The sequence below is a fragment of the Passer domesticus genome, chromosome 5 (genome assembly GCF_036417665.1).
Source record: "Passer domesticus isolate bPasDom1 chromosome 5, bPasDom1.hap1, whole genome shotgun sequence".
Taxonomy (NCBI): Eukaryota; Metazoa; Chordata; class Aves; order Passeriformes; family Passeridae; genus Passer; species Passer domesticus.
The window spans coordinates 50,220,540-50,245,475 of record NC_087478.1 but is presented as its reverse complement, the minus strand read 5'-3'; the positions used below and the strand labels follow the sequence as shown (position 1 = coordinate 50,245,475).

General features: G+C 41.9%; 1 protein-coding gene across 1 annotated transcript; it reads left to right on the top strand.

Moving 5' to 3' along the window:
• The first annotated feature begins 82 nt into the window (after positions 1-82).
• Positions 83-24,183, top strand: ISX (intestine specific homeobox). Its single transcript, XM_064420384.1, has 5 exons — positions 83-296; positions 7,808-8,044; positions 18,444-18,595; positions 22,466-22,582; positions 23,249-24,183. The coding sequence occupies exons 1-5, from the start codon at positions 125-127 to the stop codon at positions 23,483-23,485; spliced, it is 915 nt and encodes a 304-aa protein (XP_064276454.1). The 5' UTR covers positions 83-124; the 3' UTR covers positions 23,486-24,183.
• The last annotated feature ends 753 nt before the right edge of the window (positions 24,184-24,936 follow it).

Below are 24,936 nucleotides of genomic sequence, written 5' to 3'. Positions count from 1 at the left end.
TCTGCTGCCAGCACTGCCGCGGCCACCGGGCATGGGTGGGGAGGGACCCGGGCCATCCCAGCCGCGTGTCCCCGGGCGTGCTGCGCGACAGCGCTCCGCGTCCCACGGCCACCTGCGCAGGAACATGACGGACCCCCGGGCGTGTGCCGCACAGAGGAAGCCCAGCCTGTCCTTTTCCATTGAGGAAATCTTAAAGAAACCTTCTGCCAGCACTGTCCCGAGCAGCCAAAGCAGGAACAGAGGAAGCTACGCTGAGAGACCTCCGTCCCTAAAAGCAGGGTCACCGGTGGCCTTTGGTAAGTACCAGTCACACAACTTAATAAAAATGCTCCTTGCTTTTTGATCCCAAATGCTGTCATCTAGAATTTTAATTCTTTAACTTTTGTAGGAATTTGGGATTCCCCTTATTGGGTACAAATAATTCATTACATATGCAGAAATAATACTTTGAAAATAATTTGCTTTCAACCTCGCAATAGATTGGACTCTGGGGTTTGGTACATTGCAAAGCTTCAATGTCATTGGAGAGGTGAGTATGCAACCTGACAAGTTATTTCAGGTAGCTCTCTTCAGTGAGGAGTGCTTATATAGTGTAAAAAATACAGCATCTTTCCTTTTAAAAAACAATATTCTTGTTATCTAGTAGGGGGGAGGGAAAGACAAAGAAACGTGTGCCGTAAGGCCAGGTATTCAGACTCAGAAAGTGAGCCTAAGAGTGCTGCAGCTTAACAAAATTTTTGGAGTTTCACTTATACCAGGAGTTGACTGTTGTCTGGAATTACAGCCAAATCTTATATCAGCATACTTTTTAAAAAAATTTGACCACTCACCCTCAAGCAGGAGAAATTATCTGTAAGGGTAATGGTAGCTACCGGAGTGTTAGAACCCAATTGCTGGAATAAGAAAAGAGAAAGCATATGTTTAATATTTTTTTTTATCATCATGGACACTAGGTTCTTTCATGAACTAAATAAAAACAGCTAGTAGAAAACTTGCATGACTTTGATCTTAGCGAACCAGCAAGTGCATTAGACTTTTTGACTTCAGTTTTCACAGTTTAGTTATTCTCGCCTTGAGTGAACTTTTACCCCTCAGAAATTGTCTCCTTCTTTCGTTAAACAAAGAACAACATCCACCATTTTCTGGATTAAGTATCTTTTTGTCTTTTTGAATCTGCTTTTTCCATAAGAAATGGATATGTATACAAGCAGATCCACTTAAACAAAAAATGACCTGGACTTTTGGCACAAAATTTTCACTCGCCTCTCACTCAACTGCTTTCAATAAAGCTTAATGCTACACTTTATGTTTTGTAATATAGAGAGATACTTTCATGGATCAGGACTCCATTTCCCAGGACAGTGGATGAGCCACCCATTAGCAAGGGAGAGAGTCTTTTTCCAAAAGCCTGCCAGTCCAAGAAACCATTGCTGATTCACATATTTGCATAATTTCATCTCTTTTTATGTCCAAATTGGATACCGACCTGGACTGGAAAGCAAACAAGACCTAATGGTGAGGGAAACTACTCACTGCTGTAACATTGGTTACTGGGGTTGGACTCAAGCACCCTAACACTGAGTCTTAGTCATACTTTGTGCAAGATTTGGACTTATTTTTGTTCATCTGTGACAAAGGATAACTCATCTCCTCACTGTGTGGCAGTCGGCCCACCACTCACCTCACAGCATTGGGGCTGAACACACCACTGCTGCCTTCGTGCCAACAACTGTAGCTTTCCATGGAAACTTGTGTTTGGGAAAGAGAGACTGCATTCTGCTGGGTTTTTTCCCAGAACCATAGGATAACTGGGGTTTGGGGGGACCTCTCCAAGTCATCTGTTCAAAGAAAAAGCTGTTCCAAAGATAAAATGAGGTTGCCAAAGGCTTTGGCAAGTGTTGCTTGCCTGTTTTGCCACTGGTACTATTGGAGGACTGGAGCATTTGGAGGTTTCCTTAAGCTGCTTTTGCCAACTGGAACTGTACAACCAGTCCTGAGAGAAGCAAGAACTTGGTAGTTTGTAGAGGTGAACAAGGATGTGGCTGGTGCTGGTGCCGAAGGTTGTGAAAGGGGAGAATTGCTGCTGTGAGCTCTGGCAGTGTGGTTTTGTGAGCTGAAAGTCCTTTCCTGAGGGCCTGTGGCAGTCACTTTGTGCCACTGGATCCAAAGTGAGACAAATAACACCACTGAAAATTCAGTCGGTGCTTGTTCACAATGTGGGCAACAGAGCTGCATTTCAGCAACATGAGTGTTCTCTGGGAACAGAGACAGGACCTTTTTACATTAAGTCTTTTTCACAATCAGTATGTTGAAGCCCAGTTTTACTGTGTGTCTTAGCTAAGTGCAAGCACAAGGGTCCACCTGAGCATACAGTGAGTTTTTCATCTCGAAAGCGATGCAGGCAGAACCAGCAGGCCTTGCCTTTCGCTTTTCTTCACCACCTTCACACCAGAGAGAGACTGTAGCTGTAGCAAGAGAGCATAGTGGCTCCTCTCCCCTGCTAAAAAGCAAGGCTGGATTAATAAACTTAAGGGAATGTGGAATATTAACTAGTGAAAACAGTATATACATGTGAAGATTCACTTAATTGTTACTGGACGTGGGAAAACAGGAAAGCTGCAGAAATAGTCCAAAATGTTGTACTTTGTATTTTCAATTGATCAAGGAGGTTTAAAAAAATAAAAACAAAACTTTTTCACTATTTGTTTCTTACCTAAGAATGTGGTCCCTAAATTTATTACCCTTTGCTTTCTGAGCAGAACTGTGATTTATTCAGATAAGTTATATTTATTTCAGAAGTGCTGTATGTCTTGGGATAATTGTTGTATTCCAGCTAAGTCATTCAGCTTCACGCCATATAACACTGTCATTAAAAAAATTGTGCAAATAATCAGCCACATCTCGTATGGCTCAGTGCTGGCCAAGGTCAGGGAACTGAAATGAGCTAGGGAACTTGCTGGAAATTCCAGGATGGGACACAAATCCAGCTGCTTTCTCTTAAGAGTTCAGCAGCAGCAAAGAAGGAAGTACTACAGGTCAGGGGTTAGTTATATCTTACTAAGGATTTTAAGAACATTCCCCACAATCCTGTATGGTATTTATCTGATCAAAGCTATGATTCATATGAGACAGGAAGACCCACATAGGCTACTGTAAGGTAAATACTGAGGACAGAAATTACCATCTGATGTAGACAGCCTCAGAACCAAGATCACACTTGTCCTGGAGTCTAAATCTAGTCCTTATGAGCTGAGGAGATGGGTAGGACCAGGGAAGCAGAAGATGAAGAATGTCAGAAATGGCTTGACTTGGTGGTTTAATATTTGGGCTTGATGATTTTAGAGGTCTTTTCCAACCTAGGATTCTAAATGAGGGGTGTAAACCAAGTTTCCCAAGAAAACCCATGGGTTGTGGATCAGATGACTTCTAGAAGTTGCTTCTAACAAATTATTTTGAGTCTCTGACAAAAAGGATGTTGTGATGTACAGTGCAAGCCTCTCACAGAATGGTGGGGCTTGATCCTGTATGGGAGGATGTCTGGGCCTGACTCCTAAGTTCATATGTTTTTATGAGTGTGGTTCCAGTGGGATTTGGAATAAGGAGAGTGCAATGTTCTGTGAAGCATTTGGCTTTTCAGTTGCAGTGCTAGTCATAGGGGAGTTCATTGCAGAAACACAACAGCAAGAGGACCTGGAGCTGCAGTTATTGAAGCTGTTGAAATCATTGAAAGACTTTTACCAAATTTTTAAAAAAAATTATGGACAAGAAGACATTTTAGTATGCAGTCTGTGCTTTTCCTCTCAACCTTTTGTCACAATGCTTAGAAAGGGTAACCATGGCCTTTGCAAGGAATACAATTAAGCACCCAGTGAGTGCTGATCTCCTCCTTTGTGCCAACTTTTTCATTCAAAACACAGAAGAATATCAGGCCTATTTCAGAGAAAAAAAAAAAAAAAAAAAAAAAAAAAAAAAAAAAAAAAAAGTTGTTCTGAAGTTCCTGGGAACCTGATTTTAATGAAATTACATCTGAACTGATTGTTCATTACTCCCCCGGTTTCTGCCAGTGAGGTTTTACCAACAGGAGATCCTTTATCAAGTCAGGGAAAGCTTGGGATGAGAGTGTTACACCTGGGAAATTAATAGTGAAAGCAGTAACCGATATGGTAATTTCCTCATTCTGCCCGTGTTATGTTCCATCATATTAAGGATATGCAAATTAATAGGAATACAACCACCACTTCACACACAAATGTCAATATGGTGATTGTTCACCTTTAGCAATACTCCACCCATCTTTATCACTAAAGAGGAAACAAAATGAAGGAATCTAACTCAACAGATACCATCTGGCCAATCAGACCAATTCACCCCACCTATTGCAAGGAAAACCAGTAAACCTGGAAAGCAAAAAAATAGGAAAGAAAGAAAAATATGTACAAGAAATAGAAAAAAAACCACAGTACAAATATGCTTCCATTTCTCAGTGATAGCCTTTTCCCTGTTCACAGCCTTAGTAAGACCCTAAAATCATAAACCTTTTGCCTCCTCAGGTCTGTCTCTCTCTCCAGTGATTACACAACAAGGCTTAAATGGAACTTAGGTCATCTGAAATAACCTCTGCTTTCAAAGTGAAACCCTACTATCTTGCCTGAAATTGTCCATCCTTTCCTATGCAACTGAAAGTCAAGACAAAAAAATCATTTTGAGCCACAAGTCAAAGTAATTTCTGTGCATGACAGTAACAAGTATCTCATGTTATGCTGGGCTGAAATGTCATTGCCTTCTTTGGGGAAAAAAAAAAAGGAAGAAAACTACATTCTCTGGAAGAAGTTTTGCCCCATGCCAGTTTACAGCTGTTTTTCAGAGCTCCCTGCTGGAGTCACATGAATGTGTACCAAAAAAATTTCAAGCTGACCCTAAAGAGCAGCCATTTCAGGCAGGCTTTTTACTTGGTCAGAACAACAAACACCAGAGAAAGCTGCAATACAAATAGGGTTGGGGCTCCTAACTCTCATCTATGTGCTGTAAACTCAGTATTATCTGCCTTCCATCTTATCCTCCAGAAAAACTGCTTGATTAATCCAGAGGTTCCTACTTTGAGAGTCATACTTATTTGATCTCAAACAACAGATCCTCCCACTCCTTTTCACCAGTTCACAGAGACATTGGCATTTTCTGATCTGCCATTCCTCCATTCTGTCTTCCATTTCCTCCCTGTTCTTTCTACTTCAGTCTGTAATTGCTCTGTCCGTGCTTATACATAGCTTGTGCTCATCACTGGGGTATGTGAGCATCTCAGGAAAAATACCAGGGAGGAAAGTTGTATATAAAGAATAAAGACATGTGAAAAGTCTTCTATAATTTAGGAAATGCTAATGTCATTCTTAGAAAGCTTTAATCACTCCCCATGAGCATCTTGCTTAGGTGCTTTATATTACCCTTACATTTTTCATTACTGTAAGATATAAGCATCATCATTTTTATAGCACATGATTTTTCACAGCATCACGTCTACCAAAGGAGTGCAACTAGTCCTTAATTTAGGGATGGGAGACTAAGATAGAAATCCTGGGCTAAGAACCTGTGTCAGTGCTGATATCCTCTGATCATCTGTTATTTAACCCGTGCTTCATGATAGTGACCATTACCAGGTCTATCCTTCTCTTCTATCCCACAAATAATATTCAAAACCTCACCTGTCTTCTCACCAGAAAAGTCAAAGTTAGTTGATACTAAAGGAATAAAATCAGTCTCATTTTGCACAATGTGCCTCAAATGCAGAGGTGGGCCAGGTTTTTCAGGTCCCCATGAGTGTACACATGTAATTGTGCTTAGAAGGTTACTCAGAGATTGGAGATATTTTAAATAGATAACATTTGAACAACTATTATTTATTGAAATTAAGCTTTGGCTAGTTTTTGGAGCTCTTACAACTTCGTTTTATTCATGTAAGTGTCAACCCTCTATAAAACTCCTATTGTGTGAGCTCTCAGTGAGGGCAGAATCAGAATTGGGTACTTTGTCTCCAGATGTTATAATTATCATTGCTCCAAAGTTGCTTTCAAATAGAACTTGTTGGTTTGAGAAAATAAATCTCTAACAAGTCTAGAAAGTTAGATGTTTTGCCAATGCCAGACATGACAACATATATATATCATATATATACATAAAATGTATATTAAAAAATGGAGTCTCTTTGAGTACAGCCTGTAGTGGCTCACACCTGCTGCCATTTAGATATGAGAAGGGAGAGGGGACCACCCACAGGTGCAGCAAACTTCAGAGCCCATTTGTGGGAGGCTGCTCAGGAGTGCAGTCCATTATTACATTAGGATTTTAATGTTCTTTGGCAATAATAGCAGATAAACCTGTACTGTCATATTTGCTCCCAGGCCATTCAAACCATGAAACCTAAATTCTCCAATGGGTACATTATGTTTATGTGTTGCCTTTTACTCTGGTTTTCCAAGCAAAGAAATCCAGGTGGGGAGGAGAGCTAGAGCAAATTCTAGGTTTGCCATTAAAGCAGCACAGACACAGATGTCTTGTCTCTGAAGAGTCAACTGAGCCATGATTGCAACCACCAAAGGCAGCACATCAAAAACTCAGCATCAGGGTTTATGGCAAGGCTGTAGTATAGAAAAGGGAGGTGGAGAGTGGGGTATTTGGTGTAACCCTTTTGGGATGCTAACAGCCACAGGCAGCCCACTGCCATAAACCTCGAGGCTTCCCAGCGTGTTACATTTCAGTGCATGGCTGTGCAAGGTCTGCTATGTTCATAAGGAGGAGTAGGAACTCACATTCATGAGAGCAGAGAAGTGATCTGGAAGATCTTTGTGGTGCCCCTGCTATACACTGAGGTAATGGTATATTAGTAATAAGGCAACACCATGGCTGAAGAAATATTGTGGCTTCTGGGACCAATTTCCTCAGCACCTGGGGTCAGGTGTCCTAGCACATGACATCACTGGTTGCTGCTGAGGTTACTGTAGAGATTGTTTATAATGTCCATGCTCAAATCTAAGTTAATGTTACAGCTGCACTTTGTGAATATAGGCCAACACATGCTTCTCCTGTTTGTCTTGTCAACAAGAGCAAGCAGGTGATTTCACAAAGATGAGTTGGCTGTCATTACCTTTCTAGATATCACCAGCATCACTTGTCACAAAGGCAGAGGGGAAATATTGACAGCATGGGCAAAGGCTGCCTTTAGAATTGTCTAATGCCTAAATCAGATGAAGAAACGAGGACAGAGGGACCTGAATTGGGGAAGACACTGAATTTTAGCCTATTGATTGGCCCATTTTCCTATATGGTAGATGTACCTACAAGGACATTTAAGAAAGGACCAGTGTTTTAAAAGTATTTGGCATTCAGCAAATTCCATGGCAATCTTGTTGACAGATTTTCAGAGCAGCTCAATATCTACTTTGCCTCCAAGTTCTTCCAAAAAGGCAGCCACTAATTTGGATGCTGACAGGGAAGCTGAGATTTCTCAATCTTTTGGTTATGTCTCCTTATTTTTTACAGTCCTTTTAAAAAAATCTCTTTATAGCGACCATTGGAAGTTTTAAGATGGAAAGAAGCAGAAAACAGGCAAGATTTGGGGGTCAAATTCACCAAGATCCTGTGTCTGAAACGTGAGGTAATCTTGGCATTGAAGTACAGCACAGAAGGATTAGGGCCATTTTAAATATGACCAGGTTTGAATGGTACAATAGCCAGAGCACTTTTTTCATACAAACTGGAAGGTGCGCTGAATGGTGTCTGCTTTATTCAAAGCTGTCTTGTGCTGTGTCCTTCACAGATTCCAGCAGCCAGAGTCAGTCTGACTGTGACTTGCCTTCAGCCAAAATGCTTCTTCCCACCACGTGTGCTGCACCCATGGCCAAAGCAAGGAGAGTGCAGGCAACTCCCTGCAGAAGACCTACTGCCAGCCCAGTGTCCTTACTGAGTGAGGACACGGGACGTGAACGTCTGGAAGGCAAAAGAAAACACGAGGAAGATCAGCTATGTGGTTTCCCAGTGGACCATCCACTTCATGGTGAGTGCCTCTGTATCCAGACTTTCCCCTTCAATGCCCCAAAACACAGCTGTTATCTTACAATTATGTACATGGCGATACCAAGCAACAGACAGCACTAGTGTTTCCACTGGCTGAGTCACAGTAGATGGTTATAGCTCTTGGATGAGTCACAGAGACAGTTCTTCATTCCTGCCATCAAAAGACTGAAGAGCCACTCTTTGAGCTAAAGTTCCAGCTCAGTCCTACCAACTCTGTCCATGTTAGTGGTAGAGACTGCTTTGGGTGTTTATTGCTCTCCTGCTTGGGGTGTGAGGATTTACCATGTTCTGAGCCTCACTGCCAGGGTTGTGCAATGCCCATTTCCTGGAAAATGTGCATTGCACAACATGGGGAGAGAGGCTGGTGAATCAGCCGAGTCAGCTCAATGTGTTCTGTACACCTTGGACCCACTGTAGAGGTGATGAAGAGGTCACCAGCATGCACACAGGCAAACTGGCGACAGGCAATAGATCTGGCAGGATGTGTCAGGCACAATTTTCAGTGCTGGCCACATTGATGAATCTGCTAATTTAATTAGTTGTGAGCACTGGTAAATAGTGGTCTATCTCTTAGCCAAAGCACTGGTTTGACAATACAAATATCCTTTTCCAATGTGTTGCACAGAGACTTCAGGCTAAGCAAGATACCTGGTACCTGAGCAAGACAAGTTCCTAACAGGCAATTAATTAGCAGCATATGACAAAAATTTCTCTAAGTTCTTTGTGTTTGAGGAAAAGTAAATACAGACATTCATACTACACTCCAGAAAACAGGTTTTCAGCAGCAGCAAAAAGGTGTTTTTGCATAGTTTGTTATTATTTACTCCAGGGAAAAGAAGGCATTTCATTTAAGTCCATTGAAGATGGCAGATGTGGGGTTACTCAGCTGGCTTTCCTGAGATTCACACATCATCCTTGCTCCATACTCTGCAAGCTGGCAGGAGAAGCAACACTTTCTTTGAAATACATTTGAAAGAAAATCTTTGTTTCTGCCACTGCTGCCATGGTATACACGAGTCTTGTGACAAGCTGCTGTCACCTCCTCATCCTGCATGAGACAGCCATCAGTCTTGATGCAGGGAGAAATGTTGTAAGATAACTGGAAATTTTAGCTTTCCTCTGCCCTGTAAGCTGCACACAGCTCATGACAGCAGGGCTAAATCATGTGGCCTCCTCACAGAAGAGCCAGGGCTGTATGCATCTGGCTCTCAGAGTTGCCTCTGAGTATAAAAGTAGAATATTCACATATTCTCTATATGAGGGAGTCTCCAGCCAGGAGGATCACACCATAGCTGGGAGGTGGCTATCCTGCCTTGGCACTTAGCCTCATTGACCAGCAGCATGGTGGTACCAGCCTCATCAGTAAAGCAGGGGAGGAAGCATGCAATTATCTGCATAAAACGGAGCCAACATGAGCAGCTCCCTTCAATGGCAGCGTGTGTTCTAAAGGCATTTTAAACAAAATCCCTCTGTTCCCTGATACAGTGAGGTTTTGAAGCCAAGCAGAGGTTAATGATCTGCCATCTTCTAGACTACTGGTTCCTGCAGTTGCCAAGCCTTTGATAGAAACTGGCTGGAGAAGGAGGGAGAATCCTAAAGCACTGGACTGACGTTTTCCCTGTAGTGTGCAAACAATGATGTTTCGGATCTGTTCATACACTATGTCATTCCTAGCAGAGAGCTGGAGGCCTGGGTTTAAAATTCTTTCCTGTATCTCAAGTTTCAGTCCCCTTCTTCCACTTTACAGGGGAAGAGCTGGCAGTTCTTTTTCTCCTGCCTCTGGCTGTGGCAGGTATCACCTTTCTCAGACAAAGTCAGCAACAGCATCTGCAGGAAGGGTAGACTGCATCATCCCTGGAAGCAGTCTGTTGTCCAGCTGATAGCAAATTAACTTCTCTTTATGCACCTGTCAGCTGTGGGGGTTTTCAGACATGCTTTTGGCATGGCAGCTGCAGGTGAGTTACGGGTCCTCTGACAAGGCACCTTGGCAGTCCCAAATGCCCATGCTGTATCCATGGAGGTGTCCCCAGGACCTCCCTCACCCCACACCAATGATGCCTGTGAACACTCAGACGAACATCACCAACCTCAGCAGCAGGAGACCTTTCTGATGTGAAAAGACATCAGAAGCCCTTAGCAGGGCATTCCCTCCCCTCTCTCTCTTAGCACACATCTATTGATGGTTTGTGAGGAAGGGCCCTGGGCTCTGTCTAGACACACACATCTGTTTAGTTGTCAGGGAATAGAAGAAATCAGGTGTGCCATACAATCACCTTGGAGGCAGGAGAGCTGGACCTTGGTTCTATTCTGTGTGGGAGGAGAAAGGTGAGGAGGAGGCTTCAACAACAGCCTCCTTCCTTCATGGGCATGGGGTCTGAGATAAGAGCAGCCCGACTGTGACCCTGAATATGAGATTGAGAGCACACTTCCAGGAAACTCTGTAACAATTCCCTAAAATTTTTCTTTTCTCACAAAATGGCTTCTGCCACTAAGCGGTTTAGAAATGCAGTGTCATTTAGGCTAAATAGATTTATGCCCTTATCACAAACCACTTGCAGGAAGCAATGCCTCTTGTACTTTGAACTTAGAGGCTGCATTGTAAGCAAAAAAAAGAAGAGGCCTCATATGCTAGAGACATGCTAACATTGGCATTTAGTTTTGCTAAACCCTTACTTGAATTTGGGTGCCTTCATTCTGAATGCTGTATGCCTTCATCTGTGGCCTTCTGCATGGAAATCTCAGCAGACGCTTTTCAGAAAACCTAGTTTCTTGGAAAGCAGCATTTGTAAAGCCCATTTTAGAAGGAGAAACAGCTTTGATAAAATCTGGTTTAGAAGGAGATCATTTGAAAGAAGGCCTTACTTTGAAGCTGCAGGTACAGGCTCTGTTTGGGCCAGTTTCTGTGAGATGAGTCATTGCAGCCCCTTTGCCATGTGCAACCACCATCGCTGCCAAGGAATTCAAAACGTCAGAGCAAGCAGGGCAAACTCTTGTGGTTGTTGGTCACCCTCTCAGCCCCTGTCTATGTGAACACCCAAATCCTGAGCTCCCACTTTCTTTTTAATTACTTTTCTCTGCTCTGACCTCCCTGGGACTCAGCTTGCCAGTTCAGAAGAGTAGAGCACTCGATCCCGAGAGGATACCACACCTCCATGCCTACCTGACCTGCCTGCCTGCAGCAGCTCCTGGTGGAGATTGCCAAGTCAGGATCCCAGCCTAGTTTGGATCCTCCTGGGCAATCATTTTGCAATGAGCCTTTTACACATGCTAGGTCTGATTGAACACATTGGGCAGGTGTGCACTGTAACTACATCCAAAGGCAGTGTGCGAGTGTGCCCTGCATTGCACACAGATAATGGTTCCAGTCTTCTGCTCAAGCAAAGGAGCAATTGGTACCTTGGAGAAGCCCGGTAGCCGCATCACCGTCAGACACAGGTGGATGTCTGGTCCTGTGGGATTTCTTCTCTGGGCAGTAATTCAAGGACTGCATAGATCATGCTTCAATTATCAGAGCTGGATCCTAATTCCACCAGAAACTGAGGGGTTCAGTTTCACATGTGGTTCAGAGGTTCATGTTATTTCCTGCAGCTCATGTCTTCATTATTTGCTGTAGAGGAGGCTGCCCTAATGAGTCAACATCACCCAAATATTTCCATAGCAAAAATCTTTTGCACATTGCTAACTGTGAGCTCAGGGATCTTTTTATTTATCTAATTGTTTTATTGTTATGATAGCATCTGTGATCCCAAAGCATATTGATGAATTCTGGCAGCAATTTTCATAAAGACAACATAAAGTATAGAGATAATCTCAGTTCTGGAGGAAGTCCAGTATAAGTCATGTTCCCTCTGTACTGATGCCAGTTGCAGACATCCTTAGCTCAGTGTTTATGTTTTCTCTGAAGACATAAATTCACTTGTACTGCTCATTTGTGGACAATATGGTCAAATTCATGTACCCCTATGAAACAGCATGGTTTATCTCTCATGGAACATTCTTTTCCCCAATATGCTGACTTACCTTAATGCATTTCTGAAACACCCAAGAGACAATGAAGCACTGTGCAATCACAATCCCAGATAAGTATCAGCTGCCCAGACTACACCAATGGGACTGTGAGAAAGGGCACAAGCATCTCATTGTCCTGCAGAACAAAAGGAAACAATTTTAAATGAAAAGGAAAAGCAGGAGAAAAAAAAAAAAAGCCCTATATAATTTGGCTGCCATTAACTGTCTTACCAGCCTTTTGTTATCTGTGTGAATAGTCCCTGCAGCTCTCTGTCTCTAAAGTGCAGTGTTCCTCTATATACACTTGGAAATGCCCCAGACCATTGACCTTGTTTTGGTGCATTTACTTGAGGTATTGTTGAAGGCTGATTCTTTTTTTTTTCTCCCTCTTTGAAGACTGACTGTTTATAATGACATCCTGGATATTAAATGAAAACCTGAATCCTTTACTCTCACCCTTCAAACTCCGCTCACATAGAAGTCTCACTGGTACAAGTAAGCACTGAAAAAAACAAAGCTGTCAGCAGCTGGGGACTATCATAAATTCCTTTTGTGTTGTTTCTTCATGGGTTTTGGGTTTGGAGTTTTATTTATTTAAAGCAAATGTAAACATTCAACACTTTCCTCAAGCAGTCCCTTCTTTCCAGGGAATTTTGGATCCAAAGGGTACATTACACAGGACCCAGTGGTTAATTTGTTCCTTCTAGTAGAATCTGTATGGTGCAACCACTTGTAAAGCTGATGGCACATCATGATTCATTTACTTCAAAGGTCTTAATGAATATTTGGTTCTCCAAAATTGTCCTAGAACTTTTTATTAAAGCCCTGGGATATGATACTGTTTATTACTCTTCTTTGAAATTGAGGGCAGGTCTTTTACCTACTGTTTTAGCAAGCCCTTTATGCTTAAAGGGGAAACAGCAGAGGCAGGGATATAACTAAACATTCCTGATTGGTGTCTAGATATTTGCATGTACAAATAATCACAAAGATCAGGAATAAAGAAATAAACAGGCTGTCTGTGCAACCTGCAATAAACTCAGCTTTCTCCCTGTTGCAAATGGCTGGTTTCTCACAAGGGTTTTGGACCAGAGAGTGGTGGGGAATGTGTTTTCTTTGGTGAGAACCATTATTGGTTTAGGCTGGCCACTGCTTTTAAGGTGAGGTTTGACTATAGCAGACCTTCACTGAAATGAAAGTGTCAAGTGTCAAGCTTGAGATTTAGCTGCATAGAGAACCTACACATGCATCTACCCCAAAGCCGCATTCGCCTGAAGGAGTCCATGAAGGTGCCGGCCCTTTGGCCTAGGTACAGATCTGATGGTTTGCTTCATCTTTCAGATACTCTGCTGACCACTGGCTGTGCCAGAGCTATGCTCACCATCATTTCAGGCAGCAACATTTGTAAACACTGTCATCACTTTTCTGGCAGACAGGAAAGGTTAAATTCACCAGGGACTCAAGGCTGATGGTGAGCACGATCCTCCACAACAAACTGTCCGCATGAATGGTTTCATACATACTGTCTATTCCTTGCCAACTCTTCTGACAGACTTAAGCAGACTTAAGAAACTCCCCTGACCACCACTGTACAGCCTGCTTAAACAGGTTTCTAGCCTGGTATTTTTGGCTCACACCCCTGAAGTCTGTACATCTCTGCATTTCAGTCTTGATGTCAGGTGATTAGGTGCCATACTCAGCGCCATGGTAGAAGCAGTTCTACAGGAAGGAGTTTTGGACTGAAGGGAGGAGGTCAAGACTTTAAAAATTCAAGTTGTACTTCTCTGAATTAACTTTGGCAATGCCTGAACAGGCAGCAGCTGGATGCTAAATGCTGTGTTTCACTAGCAGGAGGCTCTATCTGGAGCACATTGTACCCATCCAATTAGGATCAGTCTCACTGGCTATGCCAGTCCTTCTCAGGCTGAAAAACCACTTTATTAAAGATTAGCCACGCTGCAATACTCATGCCTAAATATTGCAGCACAAGCTCTTTTGAAAGCCATGAACCACCTCTTTAACTAGGAGAGGGACTGCCATGGGCACATCCCTGTATACAGACAAGCAGGTTTTGTCCTGATGCCATCAGCACTCTGTAATAACTGGAGGTTTTTGCTATGGGGCTGTCTGCCATGAGCAGAATCTCACCACAAGAAAACAACATTCAGAAAAGCCACAAGAAGGAACTGGCTGGGGGGGCCACATATCTGAATTACAAAAAAGAGAGAGAGAGAGAGAGAGTAACTTCTCTGAAAAAGGCAAAAAAGGATGAAACAGAACTTAACCCGATATAATGAGGATCTTTTTCAACACACCTGAGTTTCTTTCTGAGAAAAAATGATACAGTCAACTTTGTTACACAGAGAAAAATGTATTTCTGAGTATATATAGCTAAAGCCACTTGCTTATGTAACTGCTTTCTCCTTGTCAAAGAAGATGCGGAATCTTTGGATCTGGCTGTCGCATACTGTGAGAGGGTGTCTATCCACAAATGACAAAGATTGCAGCGAGATAAACTGATCCTACCACTTTTCATCTCTCTGGATTACCTACTTCAAGGCAAATATGTGCTAGTACTGATTTCCAGCCCTTCTCCTGTGTTTTTAATTCCCTGTCCCTCCAGTGTATGGCTGAAGTGGGTTTGATACAGTCCTAGCTGTTACTGGGGCAAATGCAAATGGGACATGCAGTTGCAGAGATCTCCCTGAGGCAGCGTTTTTCTAGCTGGTTCAGATATGCAGCAAAGAAACAGCAGTGCAAGGTGTACCACAGGTTATTTGCCTACTACAGAATGTAGTCCAGAAGAAGTTTTCCCCAAGTATAGCATTATTGCAGCTGCGCAGCTTTTGCTTTACAAACTGCAAATGTTAACAAACTTTTACAAGAAGTAGCCATCAGTATTGGTTTGCTCATGCCTCAAATTTCTTGAAACTGTGTCATACTGGACAGTGAAAATAAGCTGCAATATGCTCAGCTAAAACTGTGTATATAAGCAGTTGCAAATCAGATGCTTTGCGCTGTGCTTAGTTTAAGGCCTTAATGCCATAAGCTCCCTTAATTTTTAGGGAAGGAATGATGGGGGGGCTTTACTTCATATGATTATTTGGAGGCCAGGGATTACATAACAAAGTAAGTTGTGAGAGGCCTCTGGAGGCTATCTTGTCCAAACCCAAATCTAAGCCGGGTCAGCTTAAATCAGGTGGCTTAGGCTTTTGACCAGTCAAGTTCAGAGTACCTGCAAGGACCGAAACTTCACAGCCTCTCCTGGGCCACATCAGACTACCCTCATTATGAAAACATTTTTAACCTATTATGTAACCAGAATTTCCCTTGCTGCGACTTGTAGTCATTGATCTCATCCTTCCACTGTGCACCTTCAAGAAGAATCTCTATTTCTACAAAGTTCATGTGTTCCAACTTGCTTCCAGTCTGACCTAATAATAAAGCAGATCTGCAAAGGACAAATAAGTCTGATACTGAATTTAAAGGAGCTATACTGCTTTATCAGCATGGAGAATCTGGCCCTTCCAATGTCAACAGTAAGGCAATGTATAGACAGCTGTATCTCTAAGCATCTGAAAATGCTGACACGTTTAGCTGCCTCGTATTTTCAGGCTTGGTTTCAACAGCCAGCTAACCTGCAAATGACTTTCACAGAGCATAAAAGCACAGTTGAATATCCCCAGCTTTTGCATAAAAAATAGCTCAGGAAACTCAGACAGAGTCTTATTTCCCCAGAGACTCTAGAGCCACATTTGAAAAGCCAAAGTTACACTTCCAACACTTCCTAGTCTTACATCTTCCACCCACATTCTTTATTAGACTGTAATTCTGAATGCTGTTGTTTGCTATGGGATCTCTAAGCTGAGGTCCCAAGGCAAAGGGAACTATCAAAGCTACAGTCAGAGAAAGTTTCATCTTGCAAGAGAAAATGTTAACATAAAGTCCCAGATTTTTTGCATTTCTTAATAGTTTTTTTAAAAATTAAAATAGAATGACTGATTACTTGTTGAAAAAAATACAGTTTTCTATATTCCCTGCTGGCAGAAGTCTTGATTAGTTCACAGGAGTCTATTTTGTTAGCAATTTAATTTCATATATAGTGAAAATCAAAGTTAGTCCTTCAGTCTCTACTGGCCCATAACTCACCTTGTGTTACTGTGTTTTGTTCAGTCTGATGAGTTTCAGCTTTGCAACATCTGGCTTCAGTAGGATTGATACTTCTCAGCACTGTGCAGATCCTCCCCTTACATAAGAGTCTTGTCTATAATACAGTTCACCTTTCCAGAAGGAAAAATGTGGAGGATTTAGAGTGGATTAATAGGGAAATTCATTTGCTCATCACCAAGTTATAAGGGTCATTTTCATATCCAAGAAGCTGGTATGAGACAGCAGAAGCTCATGTGTCTCTCTGAAGTCACGTTTTCTAGTCCTGGACATTTCTCAGGTGCCAGTAGGACGGAATATAGTAAGCATATGTTAAATGAGTGGTGAAAATCTTTCAGACAAGAAACACCATTATGAACTGGGAACCCTGTCTTATCTACAGGGGATGTAGGGTCTTAAGATTTCTACTGTCAGCAGTGATATTTCCCTTTTCTTGCATATAGCAATAAACCCCCTTTGCAGTAATCTTTTGAGAAGGTTCAAGTAAATGTAATCAGGGCTTCTTAGGAGAAGGTGCCCTTTGTACCTTCAGCATAAACAAACACAAATATTTCTCATTTCAAATCTCTGCCCCCATAGTGCCAGCAAGATTCGGTGGAAATAACATCTTTCTCTTGAGACTGAAGCCAGTGCTGCAGTTTAATGAGTAGTACTTTGATAGGCTGGTGGAAAGTCTAATGATACGGATTTAACTGTGTTGGACATCAGCTTTATTAGGCTGTTTCTGAGACATGGTAGTACTGACAGTCATGATAAATGACACTACTCAGTTATTGTTGCATGACTGGTTTCCTTTCAAAGTCCCCAAAAGGTTTAGAAAAGATGAAATATTCACAATGGTATCGTGTCTGGGCTCCTTCCTACCAAGCTGATGAACAGAATATTTTAATCCTTATTTTCTGTGTCAACAGAGTCACAATGAGGTTTTGCTTACAGAATGAAAAATGTCATTTTCTGGTTGCCACAGAGCTCACTTTATATTGGCCTAGGTGTTTAGTTACCTTTTCACTGTTTTAGCCCTCCAAAGGATGCTAATGGCTGAACAAAAAGGGAAAAAGATACCAAGCCCCTCTGTGAGGGGCTAAGCTAGTTAATTGTTCCCATTAGAAAGAGTATGCCTCTAGTTACATAGTATGAATTGTTAGTTGTCATCAGACCATGGAAGACCAAAAGCAGCCATTCACAATAGCAATTTTCTCTAACAACATGGTTTCATTAAGAATTACTTCAGGTCACTGAGTAGCAAGCTCATCACAGTCAGTAAAATAATAATAGAATTTTTATGCACCCATCAGATGCAGCTTTCTGAGCTCAGTAGAAAAAAACCTGTGATTCATAATACTTGGGGTATGGCTTTTTGTGCTGGTCACTCTGTGTCAGCTGGAGGACACTCCATTTGTGCATCAGAGAAGATTCTAGCTTTGGGATGAGGCTGAACTCCACATTCTGCAGCTGCTTCTTCCTCTTCCTTGCAAGACCTTCAGCATCATTTGAGAGCAACAGAGACCTCATTCTAACTTACATCAAGTGCTACACAGAGTTTGTGATTTAAGTAAAGTATCCTGGTGTAGGAGGGCCTTTTCAAAACACTACAGGAGTGTTTAGGGAAGGGATCACTTTTTGTGATCACACCGCAACAGGTGAAGCAATGGAGCATTGGAATTCACAGCACCTAAACTTCTGCATGGGCTTTAAGGCCTTATTCTTAAGGTTAAGTTCTTTAGATTAAGCTTGTTTAGAAAGTCCCCACACCACAATGGTACAGTGAGAAAAATACTTTTTCTTTGCAACAGCAGAGATAAACTGCTGGCTATCCCTGCTGCTGCAGGAATGGTATGGGAAGAGAACAGCAGTCAGTCAGGGGTCAATGGCTGGTCCAACACTGAAGGACTTTGGTGACAAACTCATTGCAGGGCTCGTGTGGTTAAAATACATAGGTGTTTGTAGCTGTTGACATGCAGTGAATCCATGGAATTAGAAGTACAAATGGACACTTTTGACTCATTCCTTTCATAATAAAGGAGTGCATTCACATTGTCTGCTAGAGAATGTCAGGAGCCTATGATAAGGACATGTCTAGAAGGAGTTGTAGCTGCCATCCCAACTGCAGAGCAATATGCAGAAATTGTTGCATCTCTGAATCTTCTTGTGGTCCTGTGGCTTTTTCCTGTAAAAAATAATACATCTTTCCTTTTTTTTCACAGCTGAGAGGAAAGGGAAACGAAGAATCCGGACAACGTTCACAGCTGAGCAGCTCCAGGAACTGGAGAAAATTTTCCAAGTGACTCACTACCCGGATGTCCATATTCGCAATCAACTGGCAGCAAAGATAAACCTCCCAGAAGCCAGAGTTCAGGTACAGTGTGTCTCCAAAAGGCTATGTTCACTGCAATTCATTCATTATTTGGAGTGCATTCTTAATAGTTTATGCCTGGGTGGCAATGCCAATGAGATACGTGACCTCTCTCTTACCCTACAGATGAAGCCACTGTCACTGTTCTCTTTTTACAAATAGGAAAAGAAGTATTTTTCGCCCAGCTGTGACTAACCACATGGAATTAATCAAAGGGTTAACAGGAGCTCTAAGCATACTAAATGCATAGCAAGTAGGAGTTAGAGATGGTTATGAGTAACCTGTTGGACTCTGTAGCGACAGAGAAGCCATTTATGAAAATATTTATTAATAATTTATCAGCTATTTATAGGTTAATATTCATCCAGTACAAACTGTCATCCACATCCATCTTCCACAGGGTCTCAAAACACATGAAAATAGTTGCCAAAATGGAAGTGCTTCTTAGTGTTCTGTATTTCGATATGACAGGCTGTAAATGCCCTGGCTGTAATTGGCAGTGCACAGAAACTAATCCAGTTTCCCCCAGTTGTAATATAGTGTTGACTGAGCTAAAAATTTAGCTGACTGAGCTAAAAATTGACCCCAAATTCTTATTGCATAGGAAATCTGCTACATTAAAATATATGCACCACTCTGTATTGGCATTTGGTGTTGCCTACCAAGCACTGTAGTGATGATTTTTGCATGAGACAGTTTCTGCTCTTGCAGCAATGCTATAGTCATTGGTGTACTTCTTTGCATATATCCCTCTGTAACAATCAAAGTTCAACACAGAGCTGTTTATTGACTATGACATGCCTGGGACTATTGACTAGCCATGATAATATTGCTTCATCGTTAGGTGACAGGGAGAATTAGACCTGCATTGCCACAATATGCCCATTAGCAATACCAGTACTCCAACAATGCATTTCCAATGGCATAAAAGACAAGCTGAGCTGCCAGTCAGTGTTCTCCACAGAACAATGAATCACATGAAAGAACAAGGTATTTGTCTTTTTTAAAAAAATTGTTTATAATATGTATGGGGAAAACTAAAAATTAGTTATTACAGGAAACATCAACCTGAGATATAAATGAAAGAAGTAAAAAGTCCCTCATGTATGAAGTGCAGATGGCAAATTCCCAATTCAGACAGCATTATACATGACAGAGGAAATTCTGTCTTTCACCTCATCTTGGCTGAGAAAGGGAAATCAGCCACAGAACTAAAAATTAGCAGTAACTTAGGTTCAAGTTAGAAGTTGTAGTTTTAATTTACTGCATTTGTCACACAAATCAAAGAGCACACATAGAATTTGCATGTGCTCTTGCTACTTTGAAATAGTTTTCACAAAGCTGAAAGCTTTGTGTAAGTTAAATCATCTCAGAAATATAACTTAACTATCAAAAAAGTAAGTGAACAACCATTTGGTAACCAAATTAAACCCTTCATAACTGTGAAAAATCTTGTGTCCTCCAATCAAGAACAAAAGTTATGATTGCTGTGAAACAGCTTATATGGATAGATGAGACTGTATAACTGTGTGTTACACAGAAAAAATTAAGAATCCTGTATGAGTAAACATGAGAAACAAGAAATTATAAAAAATAAATAAGTAAAGCAGGAGGGTACAGGCCAAATCTTTGGTCAGAAAAATTAAGGATCAAAAACTCAATAAAAATCAATTAAGAACAAAAAAAAACCCCAAAATGATCAATTATATTGATCTGTTGCTTTGTAGAAACAGTAGGACTGTCAAGGATAATGCATAAATGGCAAAGATGTTCAGTCATAATTTCTGCTCTATCCTTGGAAATATGTCAGGTAGCACTTTCTATAACGATAATGTTGAACAGCTGGTACAGACAGGTATTTTTTAATCTACACATCTAAGTAACTTACCTCCAGTGGTTCTGAAAAAGCTGCTTGAGAAGTAGTTTAGGTCATCAGTGTTGATATTTAATCAGTTCTGGAGCATGAGAGACATTCCATTCCAGGGGCCTCGAAGAAATCTAATGTGTCAGTATTTAAAGGGTAAACAGGACAACCAGATAATGACTGGCCTGTCAGACAAACATTGATTTTTTGCAAAAACTGTGAAAAGGACTGCATATTTTGTTAATGGAGAGTTAAATAAAATATAACATATTTTATGCTTATCAGCACTGGTTCATGAAAATAGACACTGCCAAACTCATCTTTTTATGGTGAGATTATTAGTGACAGTTTGAAACTGAAAGAAGGTAGATTTACTTTGTGTATGAGGAAGAAATTCTTTATGGTGAGATTGGCAAGACACTGGAACAGATTGCCCAGAGAAATTGTGGGTTTCCCATCATGGGAAATGTTCAAAGTCAGGCTGAAGGGGGCTTTGAGCAACCTGGTTTAGTGAAATATGCCCCTGCCCACAGCAGAAGCGTTGGAACTAAATCTTCTTTAAAAGATGCATTCCAACTGAGACCAGTCTATGGTTCTGTGTATTTGGTTGATAAAGGTAGACAGAGCATGAGGAATAGGTTTAAAACACAATTAAAAGGACTCGTGCTGGGTATGGAGAAATCATTTTAGATGCAAGGGTGCTGGAGAGCTGGTTGGGAAAAAAAGAGCAGTGTGGTCTGAGAAGTGTTAAAATCTTTGCCTTTAGTTAAATAAAGCAATCCATGAAGTGAGAACTTTATCCCATGTGCAGATTTTAGAAGGAGTGCTTCAGAGAGTGAATGTTGGCTGGAGTGCCCCCTTTGCCCTCTATCACTCTGTGAATGTTAAATGGTTCTGTTTCACCATATAACTCCTGCATGGTAGGAAGGGAATGGAAAAGTTCATACAGACTAAGCAGTTTCTAGACACATGCAAACCCAGATAAACAAAACTGTCCTCTCAGTAACCCCAGATACTTCTAACTATCAGCAATATAGCAGCTAACTATCAGCAATATAGCAAAGGGCTCCTGACATTCCCATTACTTCTTGGGTGAGAGATGGAGAAAGAACTGAGCTGCTCATTATTTGGCTTAAAATATGTACATATTTACATCCAGTAGCACCTGTCTTCATAACCAAAACTTTGTGTACATGTGAGCCACTTGCTTACATTCAAACAGCAAGTCCCTTAGCAAGCTACAAACTACAGTTGAAGGAGGCTTCAACTTTTGACAGCAGTGCAGCAAGATGCACAACTGCAGCTGCACAATAAATACATTTATGCCTCTGCCAGAAGGCAGACTGGTCAAATCAGCTGACAGATGAAAGGAACTCCCCAGAGAAAATTAGTTGTCTGCTTTCCAGTGCAAAATTGACTACTGACAGCATACTCAGATTGCTGAGTGATCCCCTTGGGTCTTTCACTTAGGTCCCTTATGTGAATTTCTAAATGCTACCAGCTAAACGTAGGTAGAACCCTGTTACTACATCTCCACTGGTGACACACTTTTATTGCAGCCCAGCAAAACATCTAGGTGGACCTTTTCTCAGTCTGTTCACTTGGAAACAGGGTGGAAGAGCTCTGTCATGAGATGTCACACCTTCTAGGGAAAACAGAATGCTGTGTGCATTGACCACTGCACAGTTTTCTCCACAGAAGGATCTGCTCTCCCCAAAGAGCCCTGGAAAACCTGCAATATTGTCTTTCCTTGAACAGGGTGATCCTATTTCTTCTGTGAGCCGCAATAGAAAATAAGGTATCATGGTCCAGAGATCCCATATGCTATGCAAAGTGTGAAAAGTGCTCTGTCAAACCCAGTGGTTTACTTTAGATCCAGCCCCTGGTTTTGCTGAGCTGGAGGCCAGTGTTTTGTGGTGCTCAGAGTTTAGGGAAAGTAGTTGGCTTTGAGAAGTTCCTCCCTCATATTCTGCTAATTTCTGTACCTTTTCTTTCTTGCCTTTATCCAGATCTGGTTCCAGAATCAGCGAGCAAAGTGGAGGAAACATGAAAAGTTCAGCAATTTTGGTGGCCTTCAGTATCTGACAGAAGTTGATTTTGTTCCTGCTCCCAAGTCAGATATCACAGTGAGTATTGGACACTTTTGTGTCAAAGCCACTGAGGGAGAGCCAGGTAATCACTTCACCAATAATGCCATGGGACTATCCCAGAGAAGGAGCACTGCAAAAGACAAAACTGGCAATGTGATGACAAAAATTCCCACCATCAATCTACCGATCAAATAATACATTTCTTTATAGACTTAAACCTGTTTCATAAATATTCTGTGAGGTGTTTCTTGTAGGGTGGTCCTTCCCCATTTTGCTCCTAAATCACTTGCCTGTAAATCATACTTTGATTCAGAATGTCTTTATAATCAGAAATTTCCTGAAGAGGAGGACCTAAGACATTTGCAGCCACAAACCCATGTTCCTTTACAGACAGAATCTCTTTACAGCATTCAGCCTTGGTTAGGCTGACCAGTACCTTGACCTGTGCTTTAGCAGTCCAGGACTGTTATTTTTTAGGCTGTTATACAGGCTCTTTCCCTGACAGGTTGTTTCATAGCTAAAAGAAAGAGTGTTTTGCTTTGAGTCCTGGGTGACAACACACCACTGGGTTTTAGAAGTCTGTTTTTCTAAACTTTTCTTCTTAATTACTGATCACCAGGGAAACAAATAAGGTTGATTGTAAATTTCATTTAAGTAAAGTCCATATTGATTCACCTGAGACTACGCTTTTCTTCTTGAAAGGCTCCTAGCTTGATGCCAAGAAAGCTCTCTGTGTCCTACCCTGCCGTGGGATACTACTCACCACTGCAAGGACAGCTGACAACTGCCTGGCTGCCCAGCACGCTCTCCTTCACTCCCCACCACGTGGAGCTGCTGCCCTTCCCAAAACCATACTTGCTCTTCAATGTCCTGCCCCCTTACGGCGCGCTGCTACCCCACAAGCTGGAAAGGAGCAGTATCTGTGCCAGCTCCTCATAGAGGAGGACACGGGGCAGTGGGGGCTTTGGGGATGCCCTTCTCCTCATGTTCTCCCTGGAGGTGTGCGGCTCCTCTCCTCGAACAAACCTGCTGGGATGATGGGTGGTCCTGGTGCCAGGTCACCATCCTGGAGGATGCTGCCAGGAGTTTCCACAGCCCAATGGATGTGTGCAAGAGGCACCGAGGACCAGAATGGAGCTCCTCATCTCCCTGAGGAGCAGCATGCTCTGTGGAAACCCAACCCTTCAACCAAGAGCCTCTCCCTAGAGGGACAGTGCACCAAGCAGCCCTGTGAAAGGACTGGGATTTTACTCAGCCATGAGACACTGGATGACCCCAAGCACCGATAGCTTGGGGCAGAAAGATGACTGGGATAAAGTGTACATAGGCCTAAGGTCCAGCCAAAACTGCTTTTCTCTGCAGGTTTTGGTCACTTTTGTCATACATTCTGGTCTTCATGTACTGGGCTGCTGCAAAGAACATGTTTAGGTCAAAAATCAAACTTTCAAGATACTTTTTTTTTCCAAGTAGTTCAATGCGGGGGAGGGGGGTTGATTTGCTGTCTGAGTTTTTGACTTGAATAAAGGGGAACAAACAATCTGACTGAAATATTATAGTCTGAGGTCTGGATTTGGTACTGCAAGTCTCTGGGGGCACGAGAATTCTTGAGCTGGTTAATTAAAATGCTTATGAGGAAGCCTCTCATTTTTTGACCTAAATTAAGAAAGCTCCAAAACTCCCCCAGAAACAATAACAAAAAGAGACAGCCTGAGTTTAATCTGCTAGGTCTAATAGGATGATATGACCCCACAGTTTAGTTTAATTGTAGATAAATAATGAGATCAGTCTGCCTATTTTCAAAATGTCTCTATCCCTGTTACTTACATAATACTCATCCCCTTCCAACATACGGTGCTTTTCTCTCCCCTGCTTATTCAGGGTCCAATCCTGCTTCCACTAATGTCTGCACTGTATATACTGTATTTGTACTCTTACAGGTCTTCCACAAGACCTTTCCTCATGCCTGCTTGGATCTGAATTCTCTATCATCTTCACCCCTGTCATCAGTCACCTAAAGGACACTCAGGTCAGATACAGGGCTAAACTTCAGCTCCGTCAAAGAGCTTAAACACTGAACTGATTAAAATCAACACAAATTACTTGTGGTGTTCACCTCATGCAACTTCAGATGACTGCATTGTAGCCACACACACACACTCAAATTACTGAAAAGGAGAAAAAGTGATCACACTAAAGTTTCTGAATTAGGTGCAGGTCACTCATTAGTGCAGTTTCTGGAATGTGGATTGTCCTTACTCAATGATTATCTGGAATATAGGCATCATAACCATCTAAAGCTAAGGGGACACAACACTGCACAATATCCCAGGGACCCAGGCCAGCTCCTGCACTGAGACAGCTTTTCCTGCATGAATATTTCTTTAGCCTAG